Genomic DNA, 15265 nt, shown 5'->3' on the forward strand with positions numbered 1-15265 from the left:
AAAACCCTCATACATATTTCTTCCTCTTTCTCACATGGATTCACCAAAAATTTTACCAAAAACTAAATACTCTTACAAATGATTTTTACACTACTATCTAAAATCTTCATTCACTCCTATGTAAAAAGTTTTTACATTTACTGCTGTAAAATAAAATTTTCTTACATGGGTTTACTGTTGTAAAATAAAAAAATCTTTCACATTCACCCAAGAAGAATTTCATTATGCGTTCCCTGTATATTTCAAAATTTCCAGCACACAAGCCATTACAAAATTAATCACGCTGCTGCGCATTTCAAAATGTCTTCATTTGAAAATTAATCCTCACTCTGGTTTCGCAACCCTACTCTGGTTCCACACTGCTGTGCTCTCCTAGGTTTTCATTTGTTGCTGCCAAAAACTTCACTTCTACCCACGCTTGCTTGAATACAATGAAGTCAATGCACAACAACAAAAAAAAATTGCATATACATATGCGTTCCCCCTTTTTTTTATTACAAATCTTCGACCTTACACTGCTGTGCAAACCTCTGGTTCTTCATTCCTTGTTGTAGCGAACAACTCACCTTCATCCCCGTGTGACAATGATAACAAAAGGTCGACGCTAAAACATAACTATATTGCGTATGTTTCATATGAGTTCACAAGAAAAAATATAATATTACCTGCCGTATAAAAACCTTAAATTCTTTACCTAAGACTATGACACTCTCATTAATTCCATTAAATAAAACCGGCGGTAAAAACAAAAAAAAAGTTCTGGCAGGTTGGATGAGATCCATGTGCAGTGACCAGATCGGATGCATTTTGCATCCTTCAACAACACAAACCAAACAATTTTTAACGTTCGGGAGATGGCAGTTTTGTGTTCGTACAGTGGACGTGTGGCTGGAGCAGATTGTGTCGGAGGCCCTCTGACAGAAACCACATTGCGCGAAAGGTGGTGCGATAAAGATCAGCGGTTTTCTGAAGTGGTTTTGCTGGAGTTAATGACCGCAGGTGAAATTAATGTTTCAACACTCCCCTTTAATTTCAACTGCTGGGCATTCAGTCATACCCAAACATTTCCTCAAAAATTCGAAGCTTTTCTGATCCAATGGCTTGGTCAAAATGTCTGTGACCTGTTCCTGAGTCCTGCAATGTTCTAAGACAGTTTCTCCATTGCTCACCAATTCCCTGATGTAATGAAATCTTGTGTCAATGTGTTTCGTTCTCTTATGAAACACTGAATTCTTGGATAATGCAATAGCTGAGCTATTGTCACAAAAAAAATCACTGTTGCTTTTGCCTGCTCTTGGCTTAAGCTCCTCAACATTCTTCTCATCCACACTGCTTGACATGCTGCTGTTGTAGCTGCCACATATTCTGCCTCTGCTGTAGACAACGCCACGATAGGTTGTTTCTTAGAAGCCCATGAAATGGCTCCTGAACCCATGTGAAGAACATAACCGGAAGTGCTTTTCTGATCATCTACACTTCCAGCCCAATCACTATCAGTGTATCCAACTAAATCTGAACATTCTGAGATAGTATATAAAATGTCAAACCTTTTAGTACCTTTAACATACCTCAGAATCCTTTTTGCTGCCTGTTACAAAAAAAAGGTCTTCCTCTTAACAGAGGGATTACAAAACTGTTGTTACAAAAGAGTCTTCCTCACACAGAGGGATTCACCAGAGATTATGCTAAAGAGCATCTTCCTCTTGACCAGAGGGATTTACCAGTGTATGCTGAAAAGCATCTTCCTCTTGACATATGGATTCACCAAAGACAACAAATCAACAGATCTTCCTCTTAACAGAGGGATTCACCGGAGACTGTGCTGAAAAGCACCTTCCTCTTTAACAGAGAGATTCACCGAGAGACTGCTTCAAGTGCAGTTCCAAAACAAAAATAAACTTCACTGTCTCTTCTAAAAAATACTCTCTCTCTGTCTTCAAAATTAACACTGCTGAAGCACTGTTGTGCATTTTTCAAAAAGAAAATACTATGTCTCTTCTGGAACAATTACTCTGTCCCAACTTACAAATTTACACTGTTGTGTGTAAATATTTCTTACATTCACTGCTGTTGCATATATTGCATTTCAGTTCAATGAACAACACACTCACTGCACTTACATTTACTGTTGTAAAGAAAAATTTCTTTTACATGTGCTGTTGCCCATTACATTTCGTTTCTTCAACAAAAAATATTTATGCTGCTGCATTTTTCATATTCACACTGCTGTGTGTTTTTACTATATATTTTCCAACAACAAAAACAAGACTTACATTACCCTTTTCACTGCTGTGTGAAAAATTTCATGATTGCACTAATGCGTGCTTCTTTTTTCTACATTACATGCTCTTGAATCCTTCATTTTACTCTGCTGTGTAAATTCTTCATTTCATTTTATTTTTTATTTTAGTCACCTTCTGCTGTGTTTTGTTTCACACTGTTGTGTGTTTCTTCCCATTTTTCTTATCGTGCTACTGCGCCTTCACTTTCATTACATTTCATTGAACAATAAAGAAAACTTACCTCACACTTCTGTGTGTAATGCATTACAATGCAACAAGAACAAAAATTTCAGGCAGCCCCTGTTTTTACCCTCTTCGCACTTCTGTGCATTTCATTCCCCTTTCTTTATTCGCTGTCAGGTTCTCTCCATTTACATTACCATATTACATGCCGTGTAAAAACAAATAAGCTTAATAACTTTACCAGTTACTCTACGGCCATAATCAATTCATTTACTACTTCGGCATGGTGAGGAATTAATTCAGTCAGGTTTACATACGGTTTTACCAGACATACGGAGGTCAAACAAAAATTCACTCCACGCAATCTCCATGCCCTGCAGACTTTTCTACTCTGCTTTTATGGCAGATTTAATTTCATATCTCTCCCCTATAAGAAAATTTTCATCAAAGAATGACTGTTAATCTAGTTCAACAATAATGATCAAGAATTACAGGCTCCCCCTAACTGTATGCATCATCTTCTTTCGGCAAAGTCTTCTCAAAAGAAACTTAGATTGGTTGGGGAGCTCGAAGGACTTTCGGACTGTATTTCCTTCCTTCTCCATACTTGTGTAACTTTCTTCTTTTGCATGGGTCTAGCTTGTGTAAGAGCCCATGTTAAGTTACAATCACGTGCCATATGCCCAATGTTATGACACTTGAAACATTCTACATTGTTCATGAATAAGATTTCATGATTTCTTCCTGTAAAATTGTTTCTTGGAGGTTGTCGGAGACCATAACATCTATCTCTATGAAATGCTCTACAGTCTTTTGCCATATGACCAAAGTTTGAACAAGAATAACAATAACCAAAAAATGAACTTTGGTACCTGGGAGATGGAGGTTTCCTTGATGTACTTCTGAAGCCTTTCTGCCTTGAGATCCTTTGATGATAACCATTGCCTCTTGCCTCTTTGACATCATCAATATTTCTTCTTGGAGCTGGTTTTCTACTTGGAGTAGGATTTCTTCTATTGTAGCCTTGATCTTTCTCCTTGCCTTTGTTGGAACTAGAAGCATCACAATTTCTTTCTGACTTCTTTACATCTCCTTTGCTTAAAGCATTTTCATTCTTGGTTGAGGGTTCACCTACATACCTGAGTCTTGATTTATCAGATGGAGATCTGTGATAGCTGAGCATGTCATCCAAGGCTTGAGAGCTCTTCATGATTTTGTTCATCCCTTCAACCTTTTTCCTGAGGAGGACAATCTCTTCTTTCAATCTTTCACACTCATTATTATTCTTTGTAAGTTGTTCCTCAGTTTCTTCCTTGCTACGAGTAACTTCAGCTGCTACTATTTTAAGGGATATAATATCTGACTTCATTTTGGAGATTTCTTCATTCTTTGCTTGACTGCTCTCCATTCTCTTTTCTGCTTCTTGTGCCTGTTTCTTAGCTTCTTGTAGTTGAGACTTAAGGGAGGAGACCTCTACCTTGTACTGTCCAATCTCTTCTACAAGTTTGTTCACTCTCTTCTGCCTTTGTTCAAGTTGACTTGACAAGGTATCTTCCTGCATCTTTGCTTTATTCAATTCATTTGTCATGGATATGACTTCTTCATGATGTTTCCTTTTGCTTTGATCAAGTTCCTTCTTAAGCTTGGCGAGCTCTTCATCCCTTTCTTGTACTTGAAGCTTGATGAGGTCAAAATTCTCATTTTCAGCTTCTATGATGGGTTCAAAATTTCCTTCTTGACTGATGGTCATGGTCAGTGCTCCCTTTGCATGAAGATCATGAAGTCTGTCCCATATATCCTTTGCTGATGAATATTTTCCTCAATTCTTCTTTACAGAATCAGGCAGTCCATCCAAGATTGTCTTTGTTGCTTTTGCATTGTACTCCTTGGATTCTTTATCCATCCTGCTATCATCAATCACTGATTCTCAAATTTCAATCCCTTCAGACTTTAAGAAAGTCCTCATTTTTATTTCCCATATATAAAAGTTCCCATTGAACCTTGGAGCCTCTAATAGAATGTTTTCAAATTGATTGTTTTCTATTTTAGTAGTAGAGGGAGACACATCGTTAGGAGGATTGGAGACTTTCTTTTTTTACCTTGCCATTCTTAACTATGCTTCAAATATTGGACTGTGTATTTAAAACACTGATTGTTTCTTCAGCAGTAACAAAAAAAACTTTTTTGAATACCTGGATTCTTTTGCCTGAGACTTCACTTTGCTGGAGAGGATTTACTGATGCAACAAAAGGAACCTTCGTTCAGCTTCTTTATCACCTTTAAAGAGCCTGGATCTACTCTGATACCATATTGGAAATTTCTGGTAATTTCAAACACAAATTAACCAAATACAAAGCAATACTCAATTTTTCTCCTCGGGATCTTTTGCACAGGGAAGCTTAAAATTTTTTGAGAACAGAGATTTTTCACACCCATAAAACCTTTATATTCATTAATAAAAACCTTGATACATATTTCTTCCTCTTTCTCAGAGGGATTCACCAAAACTTTTACCAAAAACTAAATACTCTGCCTCTTTTACAAATGATTTTTACACTGCTATGTAAAAGGTTTTTACATTTACTGCTGTAAAATAAAATTTTCTTACATGGATTTACTGTTGTAAAATAAAAAAATCTTTCACATTCACCCAATAAGAATTTCATTATGCGTTCCCTGTATATTTCAAAATCTCCAGCACACAAGCCATTACAAAATTAATCACACTGCTGCATATTTCAAAATGTCTTCATTTGAAAATTAATCCTCACTCTGGTTTCGCAACCCTGCTCTGGTTCCGCACTGTTGTGCTCTCCTAGGTTTTCATTTGCTGCTGCAAAAAACTTCACTTCAACCCACGCGTGCTTGAATACAATGAAGTCAACACACAACAACAAAAAAAATTGCATATACATATGCGTTCCCCCTTTTTTTTATTACAAATCTTCGACCTTGCACTGCTATGCAAACCTCTGGTTCTTCATTCCTCGCTGCAGCGAACAACTCACCTTCATCCCCGTGTTACAATGATAACAAAAGGTGAACGCTAAAACATAGCTATATTGCGTATGTTTCATATGAGTTCACAAGAAAAAATATAGTATTACCTGCCGTATAAAAACCTTAAATTCTTTACCTAAGACTATGACACTCTCATTAATTGCATTAAATAAAACTGGCGGTAAAAACAAAAAAAACATTCTGGCACGTTGGATGAGATCCATTTCGCATCCTCCAGCCACACAAACCAAACGATTTTTAATGTCGGGGAGAAGGGCAGTTTTGTGTTCGTACAGTGGACGTGTGGCTGGAGCGGATTGTGTCGGAAGCCCTCTGACATAAACCACATTGCGCGAAAGGTGGTGCGATAAAGATTAGAGGTTTTCTAAAGTGGTTTTGCTGGAGTTAATGACCGCAGGTGAAATTAATGTTTCAACATAAGGGTACGAAATTAAACTACTCAAGAGGGATTAGAGTGTAATTACCCTAGTAAATCGATAATGTTTTAAGTAAGGTAGTAAAATTTAACTGTTGACTAAGGTTATGTTTGGTGAAATTAAAATAACTATGTTGCTACAGCTATTTAATTAATTATGTTGATTAATTTTTGCTAATAATGTTTAATTAATTATGTTGATTAATTATTGTTAGTAGCTATTGAGGTGGTTGGAAAAGAAAACCTAACTACCTTCATGAGACGGTTGAGACCCCATAGGAAAAGGGGGAAAGTTATGCTAAGTCTGGTAGAGACCAGATAGCAGAAAAAAAAAAAGAAAAAAAAAAAAGAGTTGCTCTTTTTGAAAAAATGTTATGTCTGGTAAAGATCAGATGGCATGTGTTCGGAAGGCGGAAAATTCCTGAACCGCTACGTCTGGTAAGGACCAGATAGCGTGACTCTGGTATAGCTAGAGAGTTTGCAGACAACAAAAATATGCAGAAGTGCTTGGGGGTGGAAGATCGAGGAGGACCTTCCTAAGGTCGGGAGGTTGACAAGCGCAATAGAGAGGTTTGCCTCTGTTCAGGTATGGATTAACTGAGAAACTTAATGGTTATTAATGGTTTATGTATACTGTGAAATTAATTAGGGTCTATGACAGGCCTAGAACTGTGTATAACATTGGAAGAATTTCTGTAATTGTGTAGGCATTGGTAGACATGGAAAATGTAAACAGAATACTGTGTATATTTATTTCAGCCTACGCAGATAAATTGAAACAATATATATATATATATATATATATATATATATATATATATATATATATATATATTCATACAAAGATTCCAAGAACGCTACTGAAGAAAAGAAAGTAACAGGTCAAAAAATGAGTCAATGCATGTGTTCTCTAGACTAAACAACCAATCGAAGATCGCAGGATATCCATCTTAACAGTATAGTCTAAGAATGAATAATATACTAAAGAAAACACCCCAGTACTCGGGAAACAAAGGGAGGTTAGCGCCCACATCATAAACATGATTCAACGATAACAGACATTCCAAAAATCAACGGACGAGCCTGTAGAAAGAAGAAAATGGCCGTAACTTGTGTGAATATGATAGGGTAGCCAGCGAGAGCTTCCGAAGTCGAAGCCGACAACCCATATTCCTCAAACAAAAATAACAACAGTAAACAAAACCTTAGAGATATTTTTCTCTTAATTGAAATTTACAGGAAAATCTTCGGAAGAGATAAGCGTATCCAACGTACACAACAAATAATGAAAACTACAAAATCAGGCGAGAATCTGTCCATGGTAACCCAGCAATCTTTAAAAAGTATTGAACCGTAAAATGATTCTATGGAGTAGCACACATTTCATTAGCTAGTCCAAAATTCAATTAACAGTAATAACTGAAACATTATACAATTATTCACTGTAGGGTGTAACCCTCGGCTCTGAAACAATTTATACAGTAATGGACAGGTATTAAACGCAACCCAACTAGGGTTTCCGCCTGATCTGCTCTCCGCAGAACCCAAATAATTTATAAAGTAACAGTGGCGAGGAAGCCATTTAATTTTCCACATTGATGGAAAACCCACAAAACAGTGATAGACTCCCATGCTCAAGCACAGTTCAGGTAGCCTGCCAAGAAGGACAACGGCTCAGTCCGTTACCCAGGGTCTCTTCCTAAATTTTAACCCACGGGAATAAACGTCTCTTACCCGGAACGTGGAGTGAGTAAGGAAGACCGAGCTGGTCCTCCATCGAGCGCTGGCCACGGCACCGAGACTCCGCACCTGAGACAAAGGGGTCATTCAAAAAAAACAGAATAAGAATCAGATCTATGAAAAAGAAATAAGGGTAAGAAGAAAAAAAAAACCAACTGTAAAAACAAGGTGACATTCACCCAGGGTGAGGGAGCACCGGTTTACCATGACCGAGGACGGGAGGCAGAGTTCATTTTCCACCACGGACCGCATGTTGGAGAGGTTTCCTGTGTGAGAATGCAAAAACACCAGAGACCTGTGGACGACAGAAGTTACCATAACAATGAACTGCAAAGAATTTCCAAAACGTATTGAAAAGCTTTCAAGTCATACCACCCACACCTGGATTGACTTCGACCGTCGATCTGGATGGTCTCATCTCCACCGTAGGAATGGGCATAGAAACCCAGGAAGTAGTCGTCGTATGGTTTACTCGAGATTTGTATCAGAAGCATTAAATCCTGGAGTCCTGAGCGTTTAATCCAGCACGCTGTATCACATGGTACTGGCAGGTCGATCGTTCATCGTGCCAGATGGACGGTGTGGGGAAGACCAGCTTGCCGAGCGCCAGTTGCCAGAGCAATTCTCGGCAACACTCTTTTCCAGGCCGGATATTTAGGTGAATAACATTTAACTCAAATAGGAAATTAATAAATGGCCACTCATTCCGTGGTACAAACGACCACTTTATATTCAATCCATTGCACCGTAAGTATGGATTACCATTGCAAGTCCGAATGTTGGTTCTCGAGATTGAAAACAGAATTAGATTATCGATGTTACGTGCTATGGTTCAGTGTAGATGTAACTTTACAAATAAATAATACGATTCCTATGATATGTAAATGAAATAAAACAATCGATTAAATTGCATCTGAATTCTTATTACTATGTTTTATTATTTTTAAGGAAAAAAAAAAATATTACTCCTGTTCTGTAGTGTTACAAGTGGTATCAGAGCCCAGGTTACAACTCTGTGACCTTGGGTTAATCATAACAGAGACAACAATACATAAATAACCAAATTAACAATCAAGCAGGGGTTATTCCAATATATTCCACATCATATGTGTTGAAATGAACTAATCATCTGATCAGGTGACAACAGAATGAGGAGAACGACCAGCGCCCCTCATGTAAATATGAATTGACCAGACAACGTTACCCACCCTTAGGGAAATCCTAAGATATGGGTACAGCTGGGAGAGGAAGCTCGCAACACCAATTTGACTATATTGGAGACAGTCCAGGAACTGAAGAACGAGATGGCCCGTTTGCATGAGGACAACGCCAGATTAACCATGGAACAAGAAAGGATCATGAAAATTTTATCAGATAAACAAAACTGGCACCAACCTCATCCTAGTCCTGAGCAAAGGGAGTATTAGATGAACAGGGCTATCATACTGAACAGGAAGAAACAGAGGAAAGAGCGGAGGTTTGAGGAGAGAAATCTGATAATGCCTCTGAACATCAAACCCCAAAAAGACAACGGATAGAACTGCAAGGGGAGTTTCGGAAGATCAAGCCATCACATTTTGACAGGGAAACCAAGGAGGCCGCAGAAGATTCGTTAATCAACATGAACAAATATTTCCAAGTCTATGAGTATGATCACCATCTTAACGCACGGCTGGCTATTTTCCAGCTGCAGGGTAAAGCTACATTATGGTGGGAGGATGTCAAGATGGTGTGGGGCGTGAGTGAGCAAGATGTAACTTGGGAAACTTTTGAAAGATACTTCAAGGAGAAATACTTGACTGAATGCTTCTACGATGAAAAAGCACGGGAATTTCATGATTTGCGGCTTGGGCAACAGACCATGGATGAATTCATTACTAAATTTACATCTCTACTTCGCTATGTACCGTATATTCGGGAGGAAAAGGAAAAAGTGCAGCAGTTCGTTAGCAGCCTACCCCAGACAATGCGGGAAAGGATCGAATTTGATAATCTGAAGACCATGGACGAAGCGATACAGAAAGCTAGAATATGTTATCAGCAGAATAAACAAAAAGGAGAAAATTCTGGGAAGCGCTAGGCAGATAGAAAAGGCAGCAGAATAACTATGGGAGTTAAGGGAGCTCGCAGCAATTTCAACAAGGGATTCTCCAAAGGGGAAAGCAATAGAAACCAGTCCAGAAATTAGCTCAGATTAAAGCCACCTAATGAATCTAAATACAGTGAGCAGCCAGGTAGAGTTGATAATGAGGGATCAGCTAGGCCACCAGTGCATTGTTGGGGTTGTGGCGGGCCACACTATATTAAAAATTTCCCTCACCGGAAGGAAAGTGATTAGGTGTCCCAGGTTTATAGAGCCTCCATAGTGGGATACATGGCTGAGTCCATACCCAGAATAAATGATGCCCTCGAGGATCGTCAACCTGATTACCAGCCAATGATGGTAGAATTTGAAGGTAAGATTTTTGATGGAACTATTTCCATTTTAGTAGACCTAGGAGCTACATTAAGCTATGTTAGTCCCAAAGTTGTGGAAAATTGTAATTTGCAATCCATTAAGTTTAAGAGTCCATGGTTAGTACAGCTAGCAACCGGGGCAAAAAGACGGGTGCTGGCTAAGGTCAGCAACTGCCCATTGAGGATAGTTGGTCAGACAGTGATGACAGAATTGAGTGTACTCCCTCTCGGTTCGTATGATGTGTTGATCGGGATGGACTGGTTGGAATGGCGGTGGTCCATAATAAACTACAAGACAAAAACAATTTCTTATCGGGACGAACTGGGAAATGAACACGAAATTCAGGGTATCCTGAAACCAGTGCAGATCCGGCGAATTACTGCCTCACAGCTAGCTAAAAGCATCAGGAAAAATTGTCAAATATATGCAGCTCAAGTAGTTTATGCCAAATCTGAAGATAAAATTCCTGCTATGGGAAGCATACCAGTAGTGCGAGAATTTACAGATGTATTTTTCGAAGAATTACCAGGGCTGCCGCCCAAAATAGATTTTGATTTTACCATAGAATTGATACCTGGTGCAGCCCCAGTGTCCTGACCACTATACCGGATGAGTGTGCCAGAATTAACAGAATTAAAAATGCAGCTGCAAGAGCTGTTGGACAAGAAGTATATCCATCCCAGCATATCCCCTTAGGGAGCCCCTGTACTGTTTGTTACGAAAAAGGACGGAACCCTCCGTATGTGCATAGATTATAGACAACTGAACAAATTGACAGTTAGAAATAAATATCCACTACCCCGCATCGATGAACTATTTGATCAGGTGAAAGGGGCGACAATATTTTCAAAGATCGATTTGAGGTCTGGTTATCATCAAATCAGAATTAAGGAGGAGGACATAGCCAAAACAGCCTTTCGAACCCATTATGGGCATTATGAGTTTGTGGTACTGCCTTTCGGGTTGACCAATGCACCTGCGACATTTATGTGCCTGATGAATAGTGTATTTCATCAGTACTTGGACAAATTCGTATTAATTTTTATTGATGATATACTTATATACTCCTAGAATATTAAAGAGCATGAGGAGCACCTCAGACTCGCATTACAGACAGTACCGGAACATCAGCTATATGGTAAATTTAGCAAATGCAACTTTTATAAAGAGCAGATCCATTATTTGGGGCATATCATCACCAAGGAAGGCATTGTTGTCGACCTTGAAAAGATTAAAACCATAATGGAATGGCCAACACCAAAGAATGTGGTAGATATCAGATCTTTCATGGGGCTGGCTGGATATTATAGGCGGTTCGTGGAAGGTTTTTCCAGGGTTGCATACCCTATCACCTCCTTGCAGAAGAAAGGAAAAATATTTAAGTGGACAGCGGAGTGTCAACGGAGCTTTGAACAGCTCAAATATCTGCTCACCACTGCACCTGTGCTGAGCATTGCAGACCCGGAAAAAGATTACGTAGTCTGCACAGATGCAAGCAAAGAGGGTGTAGGAGGGGTGCTGATGCAAGAAGGGAAGGTGATCGCGTACGAATCTAGAAAATTGAAAGAACATGAGCAGAAGTATTCTGCCTATGATCTGGAACTAACTGCTGTAGTACATGCACTAAAAATGTGGCGCCATTATTTGGTGGGAAGAAAATTTTTATTGATGACAGATCACCACAGCTTAACTAGCTACTTTAGTCAACCAACTTTAAACGCTAGGCAAGCTAGGTGGGTGGACTTTTTGGGCGGTTTTGATTTTGAAATCAAACACCTAAAAGGAAAAGAAAACCGGGTGGCGGATGCTCTAAGCCGAAAGGTGCATTGTCTCTATGAAATTGGCCTTAGTGAAGGACGGTCTACCCTTAGCAAAGAAATTAAAGAGGCTGCTGAGCAAGATCAAATCTACCAGCAAAAGAAACAACTAGTGCAGAACTTAAACATCCACATAATGCAACAAGGTTATGAATTGGACGCAGCAGGCATTTTATGCTACAAGAAAAGAATATATGTACCCAATCAGGGCGATATTAAGGAAAAGATTCTGGATGAATATCATAAAAGTCCTTATGCGGGACACCCGGGTTATCAAAAGTTAATCACTTCTCTTCGGAGGGAATATCACTGGCCAGACATGAAAAGAGATGTAATAGAATATCTGGCACGATGCATAGAATGCCAACTGTTTAAGGTTGAACATCAACACCCTGCGGGTTTGCTACAACCATTACCTATACCAGAATGGAAGTGGGAGATTATCACCATGGACTTTATTACAGGGTTACCAAAGTCCAAGAGGAATAATGACTCTATTATGGTTGTAGTGGACAAACTCAGTAAGTCAGCCCACTTCATACCAGTTCAATCTACGTATCGTGCAGCACAAATTGCAAATGTTTTTATGCGGAACATATTTAAGCTCCATGGGCTACCAAAAACTATAATATCTGATTGCGATGTTAAATTCACATCAGCCTTTTGGAAGACCTTGTTTGAAGTTCTGGGAACTCAATTGAATTTTAGCACTGCATATCATCCGCAGACTGACGGACAGACTGAGTGGGTGAATCAAGTGGTGGAGGACATTCTGAGGTCGTATGTGATGCAACAACCCACTCGATGGGAAGAGTATTAACATCTTGTGGAGTTTGCCTATAACAATGGATATCATGCATCCTTGCAGATGAGCCCATTCGAAGTACTTTACGGCCAAAAATGTCGCACGCCATCTAGCTGGGGTGGACCAGAAGGCAGACTCATGCTGGGTCTTGAAACGTTAAACGAGATGGAAGCAATGGTTAAGAGAGTGTGGGCTAATTTAAAAGTAGCTCAGGACAGACAAAAAAGTTTTGCAGATCGAAAAAGGACCTTTAGGGAGTACCAAGTGGGTGAGCATGTATATGTCAGAATTCAGGCAAGGAGAAGTACTCTACAATGGAATGGTTGTGCCAAATTGGCACCCCGCTTTTGTGGGCCCTTCCAGATTTTAGCACGAGTGGGGCCGGTAGCTTATCAGCTAGCCCTACCTAGCCACATCCGGGTCCATAATGTCTTCCACGTGTCCGTTTTAAAGAAATATGTTTATGACCCTAGACACATAATAAGTTGGCAGGACATTCAGGTAAGAAGATGTTGTAAGACAAACATAAACCAAAGATGGATTGTTAAGAAACTGTTAATCCGAATATTATGTGTTTCAGGTGGAACCGAAAGGAGAATTCCTGGTCGAGCCAGTGAACATACTAGATCGGAGAAGGGTCGAGCTGTGGAAAAGAGTCATCACCCAGGTTAAAGTGCAATGGAAGCACTTTGGGCCAGATGAGGCCACCTGGGAAGATGAGCAGAGCATGAAAGAATCCTATTCCGAATTGTCTCTGGGTGAACAACATTGGGATGATGTTGAAGTTCAGGAGGGGGAGATGTAATGCCCCTAGTAAATCGATAATGTTTTAAGTAAGGTAGTAAAATTTAACTGTTGACTAAGGTTATGTTTGGTGAAATTAAAATAAGTATGTTGCTACTGCTATTTAATTAATTATGTTGATTAATTGTTGCTACTACTGTTCAATTAATTATGTTGATTAATTATTGTTAGTAGCTATTGAGGTGGTTGGAAAATAAAATCTAACTACCTTCATGAGATGGTTGAGACCCCATAGGAAAAGGGGGAAAGTTATGCTAAGTCTGGTAGAGACCAGATAGCAGAAAAAAAAGAAAAAAAGAAAAGAGAGTTGCTCTTTTTGAAAAAATGCTATGTCTGGTAAAGATCAGATGGCATGTGTCTAGAAGGCGGAAACTTCCTGAACCGCTACGTCTGGTAAGGACCAGATAGCGTGACTCTGGTATAGCCAGAGAGTTTGCAGACAACAAAAATTTGTAGAAGTGCTTGTGGGTGGAAGATCGAGGAGGATCTTCCTAAGGTCGGGAGGTTGACAAGCGCAATAGAGAGGTTTGCCACTGTTCAGGTATGGATTAACTGAGAAACTTAATGGTTATTAATGGTTTATGTATACTGTGAAATTAATTAGGGTCTATGACAAGCCTAGAACTGTGTATGGCATTGGTAGACATGGAAAATGTAAACACATTGATGACATTTAAGAACGATATTCTGTGCAACTGACGGAAGAATGAAACGATTAAACTAGATTTAATTAAAGTTCATAGATTTCCATACTAGAACAAATCCTATAGCATAAGTGACAGTTAAATGGAAACAGAATACTGTGTATATTTATTTCAGCCTACGCAGATAAATTGAAACAATATATATATATATATATATATATATATATATATATATATATATATATATATATATATATATATATATATATATTTGCATACAAAGATTCCAAGAACGCTACTGAAGAAAAGAAAGAAAACTGTAACAGGTCAAAAAATGAGTCAATGCGTGTATTCTCTAGACTAAACAACCAATCGAAGATCGCAGGATCTCCATCTTAACAATGTAGTCTAAGAATGAATAATACAGTAATGAAAACACCCCAGTACTTGGGAAACAAAGGAAGGTTAGCGCCCACATCATAAACATGATTTAACGATAACAGACATTCCAAAAATCAAGGGACGAGCCTATAAAAAAAGAAAATGGTCGTAACCTGTGTGAATATGATAGGGTAGCCAGCGAGGGCTTCCAAAGTCGAAGCCTGCAACCCACATTCCTCAAACAGAAAAAAAAAATAACAGTAAACAAAAACTTAGAGATATTTTTCTCTTAATTGAAATTTATAGGAAAATCTTCGGAATAGATAAGCGTATCCAGCGTACACAGCAAATAATGAAAACTACAAACTCAGGCGAGAATCTGTCCATGGTAACCCAGCAATCTTTAAAAAGTATTGAACCGTAAAACGATTCTATGGAGTAGCACACAATTCATTATCCAGCCCAAAATTCAATTAACAGTAATAACTGAAACATTATACAATTATTCGCCGTAGGGTGTAACCCTTGGCTCTGAAACAATTTATATAGTAATGGACAGGTATTAAGCGCAACCCAACTAGGGTTTCTGCCTGATCTGCTCTGCGCAGAACCCAAATAATTTACAAAGTAACAGAGGCGGGGAAGCCATTTAATTTTCCACATTGATGGAAAACCCACAAAACAGTGATAGACTCCCATGCTCAAGCACAGTTCA

The 15265-nt window shown here is 38.9% G+C and overlaps 1 protein-coding gene across 1 annotated transcript; it reads left to right on the top strand.

Annotated features, from left to right (window-relative positions):
- Positions 1-10015: 10015 nt before the first annotated feature.
- On the top strand, positions 10016-10696 carry LOC149145409 (uncharacterized). Its single transcript, XM_089452436.1, has one exon. The coding sequence runs from the start codon at positions 10016-10018 to the stop codon at positions 10694-10696; it is 681 nt and encodes a 226-aa protein (XP_089308562.1).
- Positions 10697-15265: the final 4569 nt, after the last annotated feature.

This window comes from Pinus tabuliformis, chromosome X (assembly GCF_031772625.1).
Source record: "Pinus tabuliformis cultivar Carrire ecotype Pingquan chromosome X, CPIR1, whole genome shotgun sequence".
Classification (NCBI taxonomy): domain Eukaryota; kingdom Viridiplantae; phylum Streptophyta; class Pinopsida; order Pinales; family Pinaceae; genus Pinus; species Pinus tabuliformis.